This window comes from Miniopterus natalensis, chromosome 13, assembly GCF_054644295.1.
Source record: "Miniopterus natalensis isolate mMinNat1 chromosome 13, mMinNat1.hap1, whole genome shotgun sequence".
NCBI classification, from domain to species: domain Eukaryota; kingdom Metazoa; phylum Chordata; class Mammalia; order Chiroptera; family Miniopteridae; genus Miniopterus; species Miniopterus natalensis.
In genome coordinates, this window is record NC_142093.1 from 2,052,641 (window position 1) to 2,074,448 (window position 21,808).

At 58.6% G+C, this 21,808-nt stretch overlaps 1 protein-coding gene across 2 annotated transcripts; it reads left to right on the plus strand.

The window, feature by feature from the left end:
* The first annotated feature begins 19,621 nt into the window (after positions 1-19,621).
* ID2 (inhibitor of DNA binding 2) lies at positions 19,622-21,808 on the plus strand. Of its 2 annotated transcripts, none has more exons than XM_016199202.2 (3): positions 19,622-20,044; positions 20,326-20,389; positions 21,183-21,808. In XM_016199202.2, exons 1-2 carry the CDS (start codon positions 19,700-19,702, stop codon positions 20,380-20,382), a joined length of 402 nt encoding a protein of 133 aa, XP_016054688.1. In that variant the 5' UTR covers positions 19,622-19,699; the 3' UTR covers positions 20,383-20,389; positions 21,183-21,808. The 2 variants fall into 2 exon arrangements, with proteins under 2 accessions (XP_016054688.1, XP_016054689.1); XM_016199203.2 differs by having other exon boundaries at positions 21,224-21,808.

The following is a 21,808-nucleotide window of genomic DNA, read 5'->3' on the forward strand; positions in this document are numbered from 1 at the left end:
CTCGGTCACATCACCCAGCAGCATGTGCTCACCCCGGGCTCTGTGCCCGACGCCAGCTGTGGTTCCCACATCCCAGGGCAGGTGATTTACCTGGTTCAGGGGTTCTCAACCAGGGAGATTTAACAGCCGGAGACAGTCTGGGTGGTCGCGACAGGAACAGGCTACTATTGGCATCAGGTGGGTAGAGGCCAGGATGCTGCTGAATATCCTACAGGGCAGAGGCCAGCCCCGATGCCAAAGAATCACCTGCTCCAGCTGAGGTCAAGTGAACACACCTGACGTCACAGAGGAAGAAGGGAGACAAGCCACAGGGGCTGCCACAGCCTGTTTCCACTTCCCCGGAGTGAGAGGCCAAGAGCCGGCGCGTATTAACTCCCTCCCGGGCGGAGGGCCCCTCCTTCTCCGAGACACCCAACCTCCTTGTGCTCTCACGGTTTTAAATTAGGACTATTTGGTGGTGTGATCATGTATGTTTCAAACCAAACAGAAATTTCCTGTTCCCCAGCACAAAATAAAATTCAAGTTTATAAAAGAGCCTGTAAAATCTCGTAATCAAGCCCATTAGCCAAGCAAAATGCTCCACGTTGATTCTGTGCTGCTTGCTTGGCTTGCTTTTCTTAGCACACTTCATTAGCAGGCTTTTAACGCCCGTGCTTCCAGCCGGCTTCTTGAGATTGCTGGAAAAGAAAACAGGGCTAAAGAACAGACAGAGAAATGCCTCCTCCCTTTACACACGGAGGCTGGGGTGGGGGTGCAGAGAAGGTGGGGGCTCGGGGAAATACAGCAAGGCCCCGAGACCACGTCTGCCCGGAAAGTGTTGGAATCCGCTCCTGCAGCTTTCTGCTCCCTGCAGCCTCCTTGCTAGTGGCCTCACTAATTTCCAGCTCTTTTCTGCTCAGGGGACCAGATTTTCCTGATTAATAACAAAAGGTTTTGTTGGGATCAGAGCTGTTTCCCACCGGCTCTGGGCAAACCCGGGCAACACACACTGTGGACATTAGCATTTCAAGGCACTTCCTATACCAAGGGCAAGAAAGCCCCTCTCGGCGGGTGAAGTCCACTTTGTCTTCTCTGGTGGCATCTGTTCTAACTTTTAAAGCCAGAAAGGAAACTAGATAAAGCCCAGCTGCTTTGATTTACAGCTCCAGCCCTTCAGAGGCTGCCGAGCTCCCATCCCGGCCGAGACTCTAAGAATCCAACGGTCTCTCCGTCCAGGAGAACCCAGAAGCAACGCCGAGCACATCCTTCTAACTTGTCTTTTCCATGATTTCTTAATCACACTTTCAGTGACTTCTAAATCCCACAAAACTGAGTACTTCAAATTCCGTTTTGGGGGGGATTGTAAATGTTTACGGCTGCTCATGCGTTTTCATCTCCAGTTCCCCCAAAGCCAGGCCGGTTTCCTGGGAGTGAGGAAACGGAGCAGATTCGGCGAGAACTGAAATAGGTACACAGGTCCGGGGGGGCCCCAGTGACAGGCAGAAAGCCACTGCCTAGCGCTGCCTCCTCCTGCCATCTGCGCCACGAGCTCCAAGCGCTCCGGGGTCCCTGACGCTGGTCATTGGGAACAAAGCTAGGGGCCCACCCAGCAGGCTTCCCATTCAGTTCACTATTCATCAGGCCCGTCCGCTCCCTGTGCATCCAGCCGCCGCTGGGTTCAGTCCAGGCCTCACGTGGAAACAAGTCCTGGAGCTGATGGGGAAAATGATGCCCTAGGCGTGCCCCTCTCGACAAGCCCACCCTTTCGCCCTCCAGGCCTGAAGCTTCTCTCAGGTTGTAGCAACATCTGTGCGCAGGGCGCCCGCCTTTGGGAGCTGGGCACGTTTACCATCCGCCACCCCCCACCCCAGCGGCTCTCCTCCCGCAGCCTTGGGGCTGCCCCCGGGCTTCACCCCAGATGCTGAGGCCTGGATGCTGGGCTCTAGCAGTTTCTGTTGAATCGGGGGCAGGTGTTAAAGGTGAACCACGGCTAAATTAAGTGTGAACCTGCTGTCCCAGAACCTTATAATTAGTCCAGCAAGGAAAAGCCAGAAAAAACTGTGAGGAAGATTCGCAAATGAATTTTGCTCAGACTCTAGCCAATGACATTTGCTAATAATAAGTGTGTTGGAACTTTGTTTAAACTGGCTCAGGTCAATCAGACCGAGGGGGCGTGGAGAGTGGAGGGGGGATTTGTACAACTGCACCATCTGCAACTTATATGCGTTCCGCCCGATACAAGGGTTTCATTTAATTTGAGTTGACATTTAGGAGCCCCTTTTGGAAGGAGAAATGAATATTTCTCTATTCTGTTTGCAGTAACCTCACCTGACTCGGGCACAGCCAAGAAGAATAAATGTCACACTCATTGCAAACAGGTGTGGGCCATCCGGGAGGCGGCCATGACCATGAGCGCTCCCAGGGCATAGCCCAGGCCCTTTTGGACTCTGAGTGCTCAGGCTGGTTTCATTTTGTTTCCTGCGTCCAAGTTCAAACGAGGGTTTGGATAGAATGTCCTGGACCGGGTGTGAGATGGATTCCTGGCTACCGGCCAGGACGCACAGAGCCGCTCACTCACTCGGGCATCCAGGCCGCCGCGTGCTAGGCCAGCGTGACCCCAGCTTCCTGAGAGCGCCCCACTCTCCCTTTCAGCACCTTTCAAAAGCGCATCCCTGCAGCTCTCTGCCCCAACCCTCCGGGGCTGTGGGGCTCAGGGGACCTAACACCTCGGAGCCTGGGTGACTAGATAGTGCCTCTGGGGCCTCTGCCCAGACCCTGGGGATGAGACCCACAGGATGGGACGTAGCTCAGAAATGTCTCCTGAATGGGTCTCCTCCTCTCTCACCCCACCCAGTCAAGACGTGGGCTCAGGCCCTCCACGTGGTCCAGCTGGGCACCTGCGGCAACCTCCTCGCTAGGTCCCTGAGCACCCCCACCAGGCCCCACGTGGCAGCCCAGCCAGGCTTCCAGAGCAGCGCCCGCAGACTTGCTGAGCGTGGAATGCTGAGGGGTCCCACCGGGGTCTGACGTCATGGGTGGGGGCACAGCCTGGGCTGAGAGCCGGGGTTCCAAAGCACAGATCTGATCGCTGTGTACCCCACACTCGGTGGCTCTTCAGAGATGTCCCACTGCCCCTCAGCCCTTCCTAAGTAGGACCCACCACCTCTCTGAGCTCATCTCCCCTCCCTCCCCACCCCAAGGCTTTAGAAGGCCCTGGATCCTGAACTTTCAAGGGCCCCCTCCCACCCTCACCTGGCTGGGCTCTTCCCCACAGGGCTGCGGGTATGTTATGAGTTGAACTGTTTCCCCCAAATTTTTATGGGAGTCCTAACCCTCGGCAACTCAGAGTGGGACCTTATTTGGGGACAGGGTCTTTACAGAGATACAAAGTTGCAGTGAGGTATTAGGGTAGGCCTTGATCCAATATGCCCAGTGTCCTCTTAAAAAGGGGGATTTGGACACAGATGGGCAGGGGGGTCCGCCCTGTGAACAGGAAGGAGACAGGCGGGAGCTGATTCTCCCTGGCAGCCTCAGAAGGACCCGGGCCTGCCCACACCCTCGCTGGGACGCTGGCCTCCAGGACTGCGAGAGGACACCTTTCAGTGAAGCCTCTCAACACACCAGCACCGGTCCGCCCATGCCCACGGGGGGTGCTGCCCAACTTCTGAACCTCGCCCTGCTGACGGGACTCCAGAGACCCCTGCCCCGAGGCTGGACCCCGTTCAGGGCCCAGCAGGCCTCTTCCCGGGGTGCATCGCCCAGGGGGAGCCATGTCACTGATAACAACACCCCAAGTTTGAGGGCCAGCTTCATGTGGGGCGTGGGAAGGAGCTTGGGTTAGAGGACTCGGTATCCACGGGCCACTCAGAGACCCTTCACGGTGCCGGATAGACCTGGAGGTGGGAAGACTAAGGGGAGACTGTCCCCTTGCCCGGGTCCTGTGAACATCAGAAGTGGCCTGGTCCCTCCCACCCTGGGCTCCCGTCACAGCCCTCACCCTCCTGGTCATGGGAAGAGCGCTGGGCTGGGCGGCGGGGGCGAGGCTGAAAGTCCACCCTTGTCCCAGCCTCAGGGGTTGCTCCCCAGGTGACAGGAGACTCTGATCTAGGACAATACCCTCATTCCCTAACTTTCCCAAACCCCTCTCCACAGGTTTATCACCTAATCCAGCCTTCTTTCCCGCACACCTCAGCCTGCCCCCAGGCAAGCAGCCCTTCCCGCTCCCGGGGCTGGTCACAGGCATGTCGGGGCCGCTGAGCACCGCTCCAGTCAGCAGGCCTGGCCCTAGCTGCCCCTCGGTGTGGCACACAGGCAAGCGTGAGCCTGGGGAGCTACCCCCACAGAGCCTAAAGCACACGGTGCTCCCCGGAGCTGTGCCCCCCAGTCAGGGCGCCTCTGGCACCGGCACGGGCTCTGCAGGCAGCAGGTTCTGGGAGCTGAGAGCTGTCTTCTCACTGAGCTCCCCCGCAGCCCCGATTCCACCAGGCAGGACTGGTACAGGGCAGGCCAGCCCGCAGGCCGCTCAGGCACCCTAGGCCTCCTCTGAGGTCACCAGGAGCACTGGGTTTCAGCCAACCCCTGACTCACTTGGGCTGGAACCCTTAACCCCCCGGGGCCCTGCCTTCCATCACTCCAGAGGCCCCTCCTCCCCGCATTCCTGCAGCCTACCTGCCTCACCACCCAGCAGGAGCCACAGAACAGCCAGGCGCAGGGTTACCTGCCCACTGGGGGGAGAGAGCCCAGCACCCAGCGGCGGCCACACCACGGCCTCAGTGAGGGCCTGGGGATCTCCAGCCCCTGAGGGCCTCTCCCCAGTTCCAGACCCTCAGAGTCGTGCCCAGTGAAGCGGTGGTGGCCGTGCTGTTTCAGGCCACTGCGTTTGGGCCTGGCTCATCCCTGGGACTCCGATTTAGCTCTGCTTTTGCTTTTGTTTGTTTTTGTTCCCCTCTTTATGACCTCCCTAAATCACCGCTTCTGCAGAAGTCCAGCTTTTAATAGCCAAACAGCCTGTGCCCTGTAGACTCATTATAAAACCTATTTATCTTCCCTAAATATCCCAGAGCGGTAAAACTAAAAATATTATCAAGTTATTCTGGCCGGAGTTACCAATAACCTCGCAGCATCTAACTTCCTCTTTCTTGGACCTGAGTTTAAAGGGAAAGTATCATGCAGGTCACTCCGAAGATCTACTTTTTGGGACAATGTCACACATCCATCCCTTTCCTTCTTCCGGCGCCCAAGATCCTCCTCATTCCCCTCGCAGCGCCGCAGGCTCCCAGCTCTCCCGCCCCCTCCGGTCCTTTCCACCTGTGGCCTGACTGCTGGGCTCTTATCTCAATCGCATCTCTAGCTGGGCAGCAAGTATTTGCTGAATGAGCTCCTCACGGTGGCCCCGCCACCACCCTCCCCACCCAGCCACAGGCTTCCTGTTGTGAGACATTCCCCGGCTTCCAAAGGCTCGCACTCCCAGGTGAACCACCTTTCCCGCCCTGGCCTCACCCCAGAAACTGCCAATCAGGGGACCGGCTGGTGGGAGGGCCCCAGGGTCCCAGGAACAAGGGAAGGACTCACACTCGGCCAGTTACTTTTTTCTAACTCAGTTATTAATACTCAGAAAACCATCTTAGTGCCCACTAATTCCATGTTAACCACTCAGTGGCTACCCATCAACCACATACTAGGAAAACCATGCAGGACATAAGCAAAGCGCAGTGCCTGGGCCTTGAAGAGCTCCCACCTGCGAGAAAGACAGATGCGGGCGTGGGCAAAACTTGCCCGCGGGGGGCTGGGGGCTAGAGTGCGGGTGAGCGCGGGGTGGGCGTGGGTGAGCGCGGGTGAGAGCGGGTGCTGTGAGAGCGTGGGGGAGGGGCTTCTCCAAGGCCGGAGAGGCCTTACCAGTAAAGGGCACATTCGAGCAGGCCATGGAAGGGTGAGGAGATTTGGTCAGATAAAGAATGGAGGGGGGTCAGGCAGAGGGGTCAGGGGAGGCCTGAGCGCGTCTATTTCCTCACCTCCATCCATGAATCTGTGCTAAGGTGACCCTGATAGTTACTGGCTCAGGGGGGCGGCCCTGGGGCTAGGACTACAGGGAGGACTGGCGAGGCCTTGAGTGCAAAACTGAAGGGGGTGCCAAAAAACTCAGTGATCAAGAGAAATCATACTTTAATGGGATATTTAAGAAATCAAAATGAATGCAAACATCCTTGGTGAACAAAATACTGAACTTCTTAAGACAGGACCAGTGTTACTGATTTTGCCTTTGTTTCTGGCTGATTGTCACTGTTCAGAGGCAACTTTTTATGTGATCGCTGCTGGGGGTATTTGTGCAGGGGTGTGTGTGTGTGTGTGTGTTCAAGAAATCACTCTATTTCTGGGGAAAATGAAAAAAAGAAGGCAACACAGGAGAAAGAGTTGAACCTACAGCTCATTCGTTCCCGTCTTGGTCTCCAGCAGCCTACAAAGTCCCTCCACCTTCTGGAAAATCAAAACACTTTGAACTCAACACTTTGGTTTAGGAGCCGGAGACTTTCCTTCGCATTGAATACCGTTCAACACCCTTTTCCTCTGTCCCCGAGGAGCTCCTCAAACGCACGGGGCCCACGGCCAGAGCGGCCGGGCCAGCGGATGTGTGTGCATCCTGCGGGAAGCGGGAGCGGGCAGGAAGTGCAATCACAGGAGGGCTGGGCTCCGCAGAGGCCGCCGCTGGCCCCCGACTCCCGGCTCATCAAAAGAAGGTGCATGGGGGTGACTGGGAATTAATTAGATGGCAGGTTTCAAAGGAAAAGGGAGGGGCGAGGCCAGCTGTGGTGGCGGCCAGCACTTTCCCCAAAGGCACAGTCAGAGACAGGACAAGCAGCCCTTGGGCAGGGCCAAGCAGCCCCTCGGGGTCACTCTGAGGCTATGCCTGGAGCCCCCCAGCTCTCAGCACAGGCTTCCTCCTGAGCCCTCCGTCCACCTTTGCATCTTGTCACGAGTTACGGTCAAGACCCTTCTCTTCTGTCATTACTGACCCCTTCCTAACTTGTCAAGACAATGACCTTTTAGGTGCCGTTTCTTACTCTTGGATCCTGGCCAGGAAGCGAACTTCTTTTCAAAGCTTAAGGAAGATTTTAAATTTCTCTCATAGGTTCTGATTTCAACTCATTTTAAACAAAACTCACCATAAGCAACTAAGCATTTAAAATGTGTGTTTAGGTAAAAGCAAATCCACTTAGTCCTGCAGGCCTGACCACACAACACGGGGGAGACTAGGCTTCGCAGGAAACTGCACTGCCCGGGACCCACCCTCCGCCCGAGCGACGGGGGGGACGGCCTGTCGGCTTTTCCCTGGTGTTCTCCTGGGACCCCAGCAGCAGTCTCTGCGGCCGGCTTTGCTTCCAGAACCACTAGTGAGCCTCGTGAGCCAGGAGCCTGGCTCTCCACTCAGCCCACACACACCTACTGACGCAGAACATAAAGGGACAGGCTCAGAGCAAAGGGTTCCTCCCTCCCCTGACCCTGAAAGAGACCCAACTGTCGCCTGCAGGGTGGATGGAAAGGTTTAGACAAGAACCACAGAGCCGGGGAGGCAAAAGGTCACACTCGGTTTCTGTGGCCTGCAGGAAGCCTGCTCACCTCGCAGTCGAGAAAGCTGCGTTGGATTCGTACAACATGCGGTGCCTGCTGCACTGCTGAGGCCCACCCTGCGCCTCGATGTCTTCTTCCGAGCAAGGGCTGGAGCTGATGGCGTGTCCTGACGCCCCCCCCTCCTGTCCACTGCGGCCCTCCTTCCCCGGCCAGTTTTTCTTCCTCCGCCCGCTGCAGGGAACCCTCCACCCAGACTCCTGGGATCCCCCTGAAGACCGAGTCTTACCTCGTTACCCGCCTGCTTCAGAATCACTCACCACCTAGGGGAGGTGCTTACCTGCAAGGAGCTTCCCGCCACAGGAGCAGCTCCACACTCCCGAGTCTTCCAGGACCGGGCCTGGCCTGAGGTCCCACCTGTGGGAGCAGCATCGGGCTCTTCAATGCCCCCAACCGGCACCCCCTCCCCATTTCTCTCCTTGAATTCCCTTCCCCACGCTCACACAGCCAAAGGGAAACCAGCACTGCCCACCTCGGGAGGAAGGAGCACCTAAGGTAACCGCCTAAGCGTTTACAGCAGCCCCCGGTGCGCTGTGACCGGCTACCCAACCTCACTGTTGTTATTAGAAATCCCCGCCGCCCCGACCTCTTCCAAGGCCCACCTCCCGGGAAGTCCTGTCTCCCAAGCCCACGCTCCCGCTCCCCGGGCTGGGGTAAGCCCCCCGCTCCAGGCTTCCTAGCTCCCGGGCTCGCCCTCCCTCGGAACTTGCCATTTCGCATTACAATGGACACCTTTGTTCCTCCGACTCACCTACAAATTGGTCTTTCATCTTTGCTTCCTAATTTCCTGTTCAGTAGTTGCCACCTCGCTGATGGGCAAGTTGAATGACGAATGAATGAATGAACGAATGAACGGGTCTATCCCACAGCGGGCACACAGGTGTTAGTATACTGGTGAGTCTCTTCTGAAAGATATGTGACAATAGCGAAATTCGCAGCCTGCCCCTCGAGGCTCCGAGGCTCTGATTGTCACACTGTTTGTCCACCCGCCGGCTCCCGCCTCAGCTCTCTCTCTCCTGCCCCAACCCGGAGTGGAGGGTCGAGTGTGCACACCAGCCTTAGGCTCTCCCTGTCCGCCCAGCAACACCGGCTTTGCTGCACACCCCGGGCCTGAGCACCCCACCGGCCTGCTCGGACAGCGGGGGCTCGGTTTCCCCTGCACATCCCGTCTCAGGTGTGCATCCCCTTCAGGCAGGAGGCTGGGCCTGCGTTTCCTTTCAATCTAGTGGGAGCACGCACAGGGGCAGAGATGTCCCATAATTCACAGCTGCCTGCCACACTCCTTTTTGGGGGTGAAGCTGGGTGGCTTGGTGCCGAAAGGGACATGAGCAAGCAGGCTAAGGCCTCTCGTCATCCGGAGAAACACTTGCGGACGTCCCTCCATCACTCCCAACCTTTCCCCCAATTAAATAACCCCAATTCCTTAACCTTTCTTTAAAAGACCATTAACTCAGCAGGAGGAGAGAAAGGTTCTGGGCACCGAGAAGGCCAGGAGGACCCGACGCTGTGCCGGCTGGACAAAGAGCCTATGGGAACGGTGGGGGGACTGGTTTTATAGGCGAAAGCGGGAGCTGAACATTAAGATTTTCATTTTAGTGCAACTTTCAGTGGCACATCCCTCTGGGGCAAATCCCCAGCTCCCTGGTCAGCCGTGGGCTAGCTCCGAAAATGCTGATTCCTGTTAGGTGATAAATCGGAAATTTCAGGGCATCGTAGGCGTGCTCCTCCTGGGGAATAAAGTTTTAAAGGAGCGACATTAAAACTTATGAAAAAGGAAATGAGTGTCCCCCTGCCTTTTGAAATGGCAGTGGTAACATTCCCCGTTAAGATTTCTGGAAGTGTAGCACCTTTGGGCAAGGCAACAGGAGGCTCAGTCCCCAACAGTCCCCACTGCGCCTGCCTCCCTGCCCGCTGGGTGTGGCCTGGCCCTGGGAAAGGTGTGAGCCAGGGGCCTGGGGGCAGGCTGGCCCCTGCATCTCCCGTCCCACACGCACTGGGTCGATTAAAGCAGCCAAATACTAGCTGACACTGCACCATTCTCTCCCTGGGTTTTGGGTGCCACACCTTTCTCCCCACCCAGGACCTCCTATTGCCCAAAGACACCCCATAGCCGGCAACCTGGTGCTGGGACACTGGCTCTCTCAGGCCAAACGTAGAGCCTTCTAGACGTAGAAGATTTGTGTCAAATAAATCAATCAATACTTGACGTCGGTCTTCATTCCAGAGAAGGAAGCACATGCATCCAGGTCTTTTGTTTCTTATGACGTCAAGGATACCTGTGAACGGGTCGCGGGTCTTTCATCCGTTGTCATCTTATGTTGGGGCTGTGGAGCCCCGTGCGAGTGTCCCACGTGTGTGTGTCCGCCGCGTGGCCTTGTGCGCGAGCTCTCTGGACGAGAGCAGAGACTGGGCCCCGCTGTTTTTCCATTTCTCTGCTGTGGTGAGCGGCCATCGAGAGCAAATTTCCCCTTTGCTAAAGAACTGGGCAAAAACCAAAGAAACAAACTCAAGGGAGCTACTGTCGGTTAAAAATTAAACAACTGAACGAAACTCAGACCACGTGAGTATCACAGTTTTTTGAAAAAAAATCAATGACTAGTTTTCTCTTGAGCCCTGCAGGATCACATAACATTTGGTACCAGTCCCTGACGGTCAAAATCCACTCGTAAATGGTTACAGACCTGGGCTTAGCCTGGGGTGGCTTGTGTGCCCCCCCCCCCCCGGGTCAGTGCCAGGCTCTTTGTCTTCCGCTTGGGATCCCTTCTCAGCCAAACATTCTCCAGCACACACAGGCCACTCAGCACCCGCTCCCGCTGACTCGGGGGAACTGGGCGCACCCATCTTTTCTTTTTAATTGAGAATCAGTGAATAGACTTTGACACAGAGCATTTTGCATTCAAGGGCACCGTCATTCATCCCTTCACACGCCCTGGGCCAGGCACTGTTGCAGGTATTGGGGTACAGGAGTGAAAGGGGGACGAGGCCCTGCCCTCAGGAGCTTATCATAGGAGAGCGTTCCGAGGGTCTCGGGAGCTAGGCTGAGAACCAGAGCAGGTCGGCAGCAGAGAGAATGAGAATGAAGCCGCCTCACCCCTGGGCTCAGTGAGAAACCCGGAGCCGGGCTGAACCTGCAGTACCTCCGGCCACCCCTCAGGGTCGGCCCCCTCTACAGGCAAACCTGGCTCCCCGTCCTCACTCCCAGACCCTTCAAACATTCAGCACAAAGGCAAGACACTAAGCAAACAGAACCAAGACCAGCTCCACTCCATGCCCCAAAAAGCAAAATCTCTCTCACTCATAACAGACTACTTCAGCTGCAGAGAACAGTGTGGTTCTTCGTCACATGATCGCCAAATACCGAGAAACCATCCAGGGGCCAGGGGGCCGGCCCAGACCAGCGCTTAGAGAAGCTGTTCTGTAAGCGAAGGCTCAACACAGTGACCCTGGAGACCCGGGGAAGAGTCAGTGGGCGCAGTGACCCTGGAGATCACTCTCCACTCTCTGGGGAAGGAGGCCAGAGGCCCTCTCCACAGGGCTCGGCACTCAAATCCCATCTGTGGACACAGCCAAGGATCAGAGCTGCGACGTCCTCTGTAAATAGCCACGCTTTCATGCCACTTAAAAGGCAAGAAGCTAAAGGTTCACTAAGCTTAACAACTTGGAATAAACTGTACCTTTCTCCCCAAATAAATAAGCTGATTCGGCCACAGTGGCAATTACATCAAGCCATCTGAGCTGCTGTTTCTTGGCGGCTGATTATTTTACAGCCCAGGAGGAGACACAGCCACTAGCCCCTCTCCACACAGAAGCCGAGTTATGGCTCCTTCATTCCCGGGGCCACCCCTGGGAGCCGTCCCCCACTGGCCCAGGGAGAAAATGGCTTTTCCACGTGTCCTCTGCATCCTTGAGCTGATGGCTCCAGTTTGGCTGTGAGCAAATCTGGGCCCTTTTTTTCCCCCTGGTGTGTTGAATTTACAATGATTTTGCTAAACAGTGTGAATGTTCACCATATGCTGGTTGTGCGGTAAACTGTCCCGGCCCCCCTACAAGTCAGGCTGCTGAGTCATGTTGAGTCAGTCATCCAGAGAAATCCTAGGGGGTGGTCATCAAATCAGCCCGGGCAGGTGCAGGGCCACAGTCATTCTCTTGGAGGGACGGAAGGACGGAGGGACGGAGGGACAGAGAGGCGGAGGGTGGACGCAGAGCTGAAGGGCAGCCGAGCCTCCACGGACGGTGGAACCACCGCAGCGCTTACCAAACACAGGTCATGTGGATTTGTACTTACTAGACTTCTCCCTACAGGGGAGGTGGCTGAGATGAAGCCAGGGCGGCGGACAGGGCCAAGGACACTGGTACCAAGTAAAAACAAAAAGCAGAACTTCGCTGCCATCTAAATGCAAAGATCACTGGAATCGGGTAGTTTTAGAATCTTGTCCTTGATCTCTCCATTGTGTGGCTTCCATTCGAAAGTGAAGGAACTCATTTACTTTGATGATAAATAATTACGTTTCTAAATGGACCACAGGCAGAGCTTGAGTGGCTCATTCCTGTGGTTCCCCCAGCAGACATGGAAATGTTGTCTGTGGGTTTCTGTCACTCTGTTCCCCCAGAGGATAACTTTCCTTGCTACTGTCCCCCTACTGGACTGAAAGGAGCAGAGAGGGCAGATTCTCCTTCCCCGGCTTTGCTCCCCGATCCTGACACTCAGACGCTCTGTGACCTCCAGCTTGTTACTTAACCTCTCTGAGCCTCAGCTTCTCACTCCCCTAAAACAGAGCCCCTGAAGCTTTGGCTGCTTCCCTCGGTGGTTGTCAGGGTCCCTTCCTTCCTCACTGGTGGTCTCAGGGAAGGCTGAGTGAGCAGCTGGCACGCGCACCACCTTCCCGAGGTAAGAGGCCTCCACCTCTGCAGTATCTGTGGAGGCCACATGGGGAGCAGCAAGGAGGTACCTCTCCCCATCTCCGCCAGGGTGGTGTCCACAGAGGCCCCAGCCTCATAGAAGATTTAAATCAGATCCAGATTCTCACAGCACTGCAAATGTCCAGGTCACCATCGAAACTCCCTTGTGATGTCACACCAGGAACCAGGGAGAGCTCAACCTGAAAGCGGAAAGACAGCCCACGGCAGCCAACGCCGAGCTGGCATAAAGCTGGAATGAACCAATAAGGATTTTACAGCAACTATCAAAAAAAGTCTTTCATGAGCAACTATCAGCATGATCAAACAGCAAAAGAAAATCTCAGCAAAGAATAAAACGACAAAAGAAAATGCAAGTGGAGACTTGGAACCGAAAAGCTCGATGGTCAAAACAAAAACAGAAACAACCTCCCTGGATGGACTCAAAAGCAAAATGGATAGGACGGGGGGAGAATCCATGAACCTGATAACGGAAAATACCTACCCGGGGCCACAGAAAGTAAACTTAAAAAAAATAACAAGCATAGCCTGTGAGACTGTCACAGAAGATGTGACGCTCTCTGTCATCGGGGGCTCAGAAGGAGGGGACAGAGGGTGGGGCTGACAAACAACATTTGAAGAAATAATGGCTGAAGATTTTCCAAATTTGGCAAAAGGCTGAAACCTACAGAGTCAAGAAACTGAGAGAACCCTGACCCGGAAAAGCACAAAGAAATCCGTGCCACGATACATCAGGGGAGACGTTCTGAAAACCGAAGATAAAGGAAGCGGAGAAGGAAGGAGCACCTTGTCCAAAGAGGGAAACGTGACTCGAGTGACTGCTGACTTCCCATCAGGAGTCAGGGTGGCCGGAGGAGATGGAACCACACCTCGAATGCTGAAGGGAAAGAAATGCCAACCCAGAATTCTATACCCAGCAAAAATAGCCTTTAGGGATCAAAGGCACAGCAAGGCTTCCTCAGACGCAGGAAAACTAAGAGAACTTGTCAACAGCCCACCTACCATGAAAGAGTGTCCAAAGGATGCTCCTGAGACAGAAAAGAAATTGATCAAAGAAACGGTATTGGAGCAACAGGACACAAGAGAAACGGAAAGTGGGGGTAAATGTTATAAACTGTTCCGGTACTCTTGCGTTTTCTAGAAACAAATGTCCAAGTCCTCAAGGGGGCCAAGGTGGCTCAATCTCACCCTGTGAGCAACCACAGCAACTGCAGGGTGGACGGAAGGGCCAGCTGTGCGCCTGAGGCTTGTCAGAGTGTGGTCCCCACACCACATCGGCATCTCCTCGGCGGGCTTGTTCAGGGCGCTGTCTCCCGAATCGAAGTTTCTAGAGGGGGCCCCGGGACTCTGCGTGGGAACGTGAATCTCACACACACTAAGGTCTGAAAAGTCCTCAGATCTCAGCTGAACTTTTGTTAATGAAAGGTCAAGCGCAGCCACTCAATGTGAACTTTGAGGAAGGTGAGAACAAATTTCAAAATGGCAAAGTGATCAATACCCCACCCGGGGCGAAGCTCGCACCACTCTGTATATCACAGGGTGCTGTCCTAGGGAGTGTGGGCCACGCAGGGACCTGTCGCTCATCTGTGCCTGTTTCCTCCTCTGTAAGATGGGGACAGCTCCCGCCTTTCCTAACTTGGGAGGAGTGGGGGCGGGTCACAGTGAAGAGCAGGCTGTCTGAGCCCGGAGCAGGCCTGTAAACGGTTAGTTATCCTGTATCCTGCCCGGTGTGAATGTTTAACCTCAGGCCACGGTGCTGCTCTTTTTTCTTCGAAATGGAATGTCTCTGTGTTCCTCGCTCAGACCCTGGGAAACGCAGACTTGGTTAAACAGAATGCATGACAATCCGCACCGCCTTTCCTCCAGGGTCCGGCCGACGGTCAGCCCAGGCATTGAAACGGAGAAGGCCGGGGCTTCGGAGGGTCAGCGGCACTGGGAAGATGGCAGGACGCCCCTGGTCCCCCCGCTGACCACAGGTGCCCAGGGACTGCCCTCTCCTCCCGGAGGATGCAGCCCTGGGTCCTCTCCCCTCCCCAGCGGACAGGGCGGCAAGGACACGGGACAGGAGTGAGCCTGGGGACTTGCAGATTCCCCTCTAACTGGGATGGGGGGGGACAGCATCTGGGAGTGAAACCCTCAAAGACTTGGGTAGGGGACGGAGCAGGGTGTCAAACTATTTTAAGAACAAGCCTCTCCACCAGCCCGCCTGAGAGGACAGTGATTAGCATTCCCACGCTGGCACCGCTGGAAGCCCCGCGTGTCCACGGACCCCCCCTCCGTGCCCTGAGCCCCCGATCAGGCTGCGGCGGGGCGGCGGGCTGGGGCTGCCGGGGAGGCGGAGGCGCGCGGTCGGGGCGGGCGGGTTCCTCCCCACTGAAGTCATGGACTTGGCGCGTGAGCCGCGAGGCCGGGGAGCGAACGTGGTTTGGGCCAAAAAGCACAATGTGTTTCTTGTTAGGGCCTCGCAAGCCAGGGCCTGGGGTTTTGCTTTTGGGGCTGAGTTACAACATTAGGACGAGCCGGCCCTTGCGGCTGGCGGGAGAGGGCGCCGCCGATTCCCACAGGCCCAGGGTTAGCCCCGGGGGCCGGGGTGCGCGCGGGGGGCCGGCAGCCGGGGTCCCCGGGGTGACCCGCGCCGCGCCCACCCGGGTGGTGCAGACTCGGCGACGCCAGCCCCGCGCCCGCCGGCTCGCGGGCGGCCCGGGATTGTTTTCCAAGACGTTATCTCTCGCTCAAGTTAATTTTCTTTTTTTTTTTTTTTTTTTTTTCATTTGGTGACCGGAACAAAAGTCCCAGGAAAACCCTTTGTGGAAGCCAAACACAGCCACAAACCGGGGCACTTCTCAGCGCTTGTAACTAAATATTTGCAGTGCGGGGAGTTAACCGGCCCCGCCGCCGAACTCCCCAAACTCTGCTTTCTTTGAAGGCAGGGAGCTGAAAGGTGATCCCTCCAGGAGCTCGGGCGGCTGAAGGCAGTGGGATTCAGCTCGCGTTTCCCCGGGTGTTCGTGAGGTTCGGGGCCGGCGGGACGCGGGAATCCTCGAAGGAACCGGGCCGGACTTGGGCCGAGGGCTGCTCGGCCTCGACGGCGGCTGAAGCGCTTGGTGAACGCGATCAGCTGTGCGCCCCAAGGAGGGGTCGGGCCGGTCTTCCGAAATCACCCCAACTGGGGGATCAACATCCCCTCGTGTGCTCTTCGTGGCTCTGCTCCCTTCTCCCCCTCTCCTCGCGCCCCATCCGAGGCTGTTTTCAGCCCAAATTCGGTTCTCTGGTTCCAGGGCGAGGGCTCCCTCTTGCCAAGGTATTAAATAAACAAAGAAAGCAAAAACTGGAATCCTCATGTAATCCAGATGCCTTTTCCTCGAAAACCACAACACACTCTGCCACCCCAGATAACAGGGCCGGGAGGGGTCACTGCCCGCGCCTCGGGGCGGCGGGGCGCACCCCGGGCCGGGCCTCTCTCCAGCGCGCGCGACCCACCGCTGCGCTAACACCCCGGCTGCAGAGGGGCCCCCTCGAGGGGTGCGGAGGCCGGGGACGTGGGCATCCGAGAGGGGAAGTGGGGACTTTCCCCTGAGACAGAGCAGGGACGGGACGGGACGGACGGGACGGACGGGGCGGGGGCGGCGTCTGCGGCCCAGGCGCCTCGGGAGTGCCCGGCCTCCTGACGTTCTCCGCGGAAGACGCAGCCTTGAGGGGCTCGGGCTCCTCTGCCCGCTCGGCCGTGGTGACGGGGGCGCCGGGGCTGCGCAGCCTCCCGCCCCCCCCGCCCCCCCGGCCGGCGGAGGGCGCTGCTCTGGAGCCTGGACGTTTTCAGGGCAACCTCCGCGGGTTCCCAGGAGGGGGGCGGGGGAGCGGGAGGGGATCTTCCGAAGGTATTTGGGGAGCCCAGTGCCAGTCATCCCCGGTAGGACCCGAAGCGATCAGCGCACCTCGCCAGCGCCCCTCCCGGGCCGGCCCCGCCCCGAAGACCCCCCGTCGCAACAGCGGGGAACACGACGCCCAGCCTCGAGCTCCGGCCACCTCGGCGCCGCGCGCGCCTCCCTCGGCGAGGGGAGGGGTCCCTTCTTCCCTCTCGCCCCCGGCCCCCTTTTCTCGTCCCCCGCGCCCTCCTTCCTTCCCCCCAATCGCTGGAAACTCAAGACGCGCGGCGGCCGCAGGTGCGCGCGGGCGGCGGGGCGCGCGGGGCGGGGCGCGCGGGGTGACGGCGCGGTCGCCATGGCAGCCGCCTGAGCGGCGCCGCGAGGACAAGGCCGCCGGGCCGCGCGGAGGGGCGGCGTCACGCGCCTGGCGCCGCGGAGTCTGCTCCGCGCTCGGCTCGGGCCCCGCCGCGGCCTGGCCCGCGCGCCGCCGCCGCCGCCCATCCATCACCTGTCAGGGATCACTCGGGGGGTCGCGGGCGGCGCGGGCGCAGCTGCGAGAGCGAACCGGGCGCGCGGGGGGGGGGGGGCGCGCGCTCCCCGTCGGGCCAGATGTGCGGCGGGACCTTGAGGCGCCCCCTCCCCCGCAGGCGCCCCCCGCGCCCCCCCCCCCCCCCCCGCTGCATCACGCGCGCCCGGCCCGGGCTGCTTCTGATTAACGCGCGGGCTGGACGCGCTGGGGGCTGAGCGCCCGCGATGGCCCCGAGCCGCTCGGGGGGACTCCCAGGGCGCGCGAGCCGCTTTAAAAGGAGGGGCGGGGTGGCCCCCCACCGGAAGCCCTTCGCACCTGCCCACCACCCACGCATCTCGCAAATCCAGGGCGCTTTCTGCAGCGCCGACCATTTGAACTTTACAGGCCTCAGGTGCAAACCCGCAGAGGCCCGTCGACAGGTCTCGCAGCGCCTAGGAGCCCACCCGAGACGCGCCCGCGCGGCTGCAGCAGTAGCTCCAGTGGGCTGGCTGAGGCCCACGCGCCGGCATCTAGGGCCCTTTTAGGGTCTTTAACTTGGGCAGCCCCGCGGTCCCCCAAGATGATCTCGCAGAGCCTGGGAGCGGGCCCGGGAGCCGCACGCGACCCTGGACTCCGACGGGCCGCGAAGAGAAACACTGGAGAACTTTCTCCATATTTAGCAGTTTTGCTACATCAGGGAGCGGGAGTGACCACGGGAGGGGCGCTGCCTGAACGCGCCTCCCGGGGTGTCAGGTGCCCCCGCCCCGCCCGGAGCCGGCCGCAGGGCAGATAATGGGGCTGGCGCGGGGTCAGCCTAAGGTGTCCTTGGGGGGCAGCCAGGAAGGCCTCGGTATCGCAGAGCCGCGGTGTCCAAGGATCCCGAGGAAAAACTCGAGAATCCCAAAGATGTTTGTTTACATTGGCTATTATTGTAAAATAGTCAGAGTATAACATCATGAACCAAAATAGTGTCAAAACAAAATCTGTTCCTCTGTGGCACGTATGTGACAGAAACACATGCACACAAAGTCCATCACAGGGCTGGAGCTGGGGGGGCCTCGGGGGTAAATCACTTCCAGACGCGCAGCGTCGCAGGCGCGGCGGTTCTCGGAGCTCTGCGGGCGCAGGGACGCGGCGGCCTCCGCAGGGCCCGGAGCCCGGGCTCCTCTCCCGGCCAGGAGCCCGCACCTCCGTCTCCCAAAATGAAGTGGCTGGGTTGTCCGAAAGTGACGCCCATCCCAGCACCACCCGCTCTGCCTCCCCAAGGAGAAGCCCTGGGGCAGGCCCACCAGCTGAGGAATTATTAATTGAAGGAAGAAAAAAATACTGTCCCCTGGTTATTAAGCTTTGCCTTTCCTCCGGCTCTGCCCCCTTCCTCTTTTTAAATGCTAAGGAGCGAGAGATGGAGACAAAAAATAAACAAGATTCCTGTAAGCACTCTGTGCGCTCGGGTTTTCCAGCGGATTGTATTCTGGAGAAGCCTGATTTTCAAAACACACAACTAATTTACTGTGGTCTTCAGTGAAGCTGGAATTCCGTGTGAATTAACTGAAAAGTATTAGGATAAAGAGCTGCAAACTTATAAAAAATTGAGACTGCAGGAATGCGTTTTTAAAGATTTACGGGGGGAGAAAAGGGGGGGAGGGCCTGAAGCTGCTGCATTCAGTCCTAGTGCTGAACAGATTCCAAACCTCATACAAGACAGAATTTTTAAAAAATATAATGTGAAGATGTTGGCCGATGGGCCACCCACCCGTCGCAAAGCTTTAAAAATACTGCAGGTGCTGGACCGGGACACCGGGAATCGCTATTTGTGCGGAATCGGTCACGTCACTTGGCCACCTACTGCGCAGGGCACAGACCCGCAGCCTCACCGCGCGTGTCCGTAAACACGGCTCCCACGCGCAAGTGGTCCTAACGGCGCCCGGTTAGTGGGGTCACCGCAGCAGCTCCGCCCGACGCCCCATTAGTGGGGTCACCGCAGCAGCTCCGCCCAGTCCTCGAGGAGGCTCCCGCGCGCCCCCGCCTCTGGAGCCCCTGAGCCGCCCGCTGGGTTTCCAGCCCCACGCGCGCTCCGCTCAGGTTACAGCACCGCCCCCCGCGGCTCGGGGCTGCGGGTCCCCGCACCGAATGGGTCCTGGGATGCGCGCGTGGGCTCTTTATGTTTTTCCACGTAGCTTTAACTCGCTCCACCAGCGTCACTGGCCAGCGGCAAACTTATGCGCGTCTCCCCCTTTGTGCAGAAGCGCTTCCCGCGTGGACGACGCGCCCCGAGTGGCCGGGAACCGCGCCTTCCCCCCGCCGCGCACGACCTGCCCGGGCGCCGCGATTCCGGGGCCGCTGAGAGCTCCGCGGGGTGGGGCACCCCCGGGCGAGGGCCCGGCCCCGCGGCGGGAATTAGAATGAAGACGCTCCCCTGGATCCCGGGGCCCCTCCCCCACCCTGGCGGACCCCGCGCCCCCCGCGTCGCCCCCGCCCCGCCGCCCGCGCGCTCTGTACTCTATTTACCGCCCCAGCCGGGCCCGCCCGCCGCCCCGCCCAGCCCGCGGGGATTGGCTGCAAACGCGGAAGAGCCGAGCGCTCGCCCCGCGCCCGGACCCGCCAATGGGCGCGCCCGCCCGGCCTGACGGACGCGTCGCTCTCCGCCAATGGGGGCGCAGGGGAGCCGAGCGGCGCGGCCCCGGCGACCGCGGATAAAAGGCGGCCCGCGGCGCTCGCCGCTCCATTCCGAGCCCGTCCGGGTCCGAGCGCTGGCGGCTCCGCGGGCGGCGCGCTCCCTCCCGGCCTGTCCTCCCGCCCCGCGGTCAGCATGAAAGCCTTCAGCCCGGTGAGGTCCGCGAGGAAGAGCAGCGCGGCGGACCACAGCCTGGGCATCGCGCGCAAGGCGCCCGCGGACGACCCGCTGAGCCTGCTGTACAACATGAACGACTGCTACTCCAAGCTCAAGGAGCTGGTGCCCAGCATCCCGCAGGACCGGAAGGTGAGCAGGATGGAGATCCTGCAGCACGTCATCGACTACATCCTGGACCTGCAGATCGCCCTGGACTCGCACCCCGCCATCGTCAGCCTGCACCACCAGCGGCCCGGGCAGAGCCCGGCGGCCAGGACGCCGCTGACCACCCTGAACACGGACATCAGCATCCTGTCGCTGCAGGTGAGTGACCCCGCGCCCCCGCCGCTGCCCCGCCGCGCACGCGGGCGCTCGCCCGGGCCGGACCCATTGTCCAGGCGGCCGTGGTCAGCGACCGGACCCTACCGTCCTGCGGAGGTGCTGCAGGGGGGCGGCCGCGAACCGGCGGCTGCGCCCGTCTCTGGCCCGAGTTCCAGCAGCAGCAGCGCCTCGCAGGGAACTTGCCGCTGCGAGGACCGCGTTGGGCGAGGGGCCCCCTTTCTCCTTCGAAGGTCTAACGCCTGCCTTTGCCCCCCCCCCCCCAGGCTTCCGAGTTCCCCTCCGAGTTCATGACAAATGACAGCAAAGCGCTCTGTGGCTGAGAACACGGTGAGTGTCAGCTCGAGGCTCCCGGCGGCCAAACTGCCCCTTGGAGTGTTTTCTCCTGTCTGTCTGTCGGGGGGGGGGGGGGGGGGGTCTTGTGTATCTGTAAAAAAAAGAAAAAATGGGTTTAGCAAATGAAAGTGCACTTCCATGTGCTAAAGGTAGTGCAGTGTCTGCGGGTGGGGCTCCTAGCTCTGGTAACTCAAGATCCCCGAGCATTTTCCTTTAAAGAATTAAAAAATGCCCGTAACTTCCTACGAAGGTGGCCGGGGAAAGCGTGTACTGGCTCCGGTGGGGAACGCGCGGCCCTGGCTGCGGCCCTGGTGCCATGAGGTGCTAGCCGCCGGGCAGTTAATCTTATCGCCAGGAATTCCACGGGGACCCTCCTTTCCAGCCGGCCCGTGGGCCTGGGCCGGCCGCCCTGAGCCGGGGCCAGCCTGGGATCCCTGTGATGTGGGATCCGACTTCCCTATCTGTGAACTCGAGGGGCTGTTTTCAATCAAATAATTGTTCCAAGCAGCCGGCTGGCGCCTGCGAGCCCGGCCGCTGGAGATCCAAGGGGAAGATTGCCTCGGCGTCCTCCCGGGCTCCCCGCGTTCCTGTGGAATGCGCGCCGTGGAGGCCGAGTGTGGGCTGCATCTGGACGCCAGGGTCCGCCCAGCCTCTGAGTGTTTGGTTAGATGTTCAAACTGCGGCTGCCTCCTGGCGCCAGCCGGCCGCCCTGCCCGGAGGTCGCCTTCTCCTGAACTCGCCTCTCTCCTTCTCTCTCTCTCTCTCTCTCTCTCGCAATCTTTTGCAGGTGGTCGTGGCTTTTCTTTTCTTTTCTTCTTTGCACAACAGCCGATCCGCAGGAACTTATTTTTCAACCATTTCACCGGGAAGACGGACAGCAGGCCGAATGGACCCTTTTAAAAAATGGAAGCAAAACTAAGAAGAATCAGATCGTCTTCCCCGGGGCGCCTCCTGACCCGGACGGTGATGTTAGTTATTTATGAAAAAGACTTTTTAATGCCCTTCCTGCCGTCGGAAGGTGTTCTTTATATGCTGTTCCCACCGTGGGGAGCAAAAACGTGAAAATCACAAGGAACTGCCCGAATTCAGCAGACTTTGCCTTTTTTTTTCAAAGGTGGAGCGTGACTATCAGAAGGATCCAGCGTTCAGTCCCTTAAATGAAGTCTTTTGGTCAGAAATGACCTTTTCTGACTCGAGCCTACTGAATGCTGTGTGTATATTTATATATAAATATATATGTATATTGAGTGAAGCCTCGTGAACTCTTTCCCTAGAGTTTCCTTGTACAGCGGCAGAGATGTGTATTTCTGCGTTCAAAGCGTAACGATGTACTTATTCGGGCTAAACTTTTTATAAAAGTTTGGTTGTAAACTTAACCCTTTTATACAAAATAAATCAAGTGTGTTTATTGAA

Coding starts and splice junctions, on each gene's coding strand:
- ID2 (XM_016199202.2), top strand. CDS start 19,700: ATGAAAGCCTTCAGCCCGGTGAGGTCCGCGAGGAAGAGCAGCGCGGCG. Junction 20,045..20,325: donor TCAGCATCCTGTCGCTGCAG/GTGAGTGACCCC, acceptor CCCCCCCCCCAG/GCTTCCGAGTTCCCCTCCGA.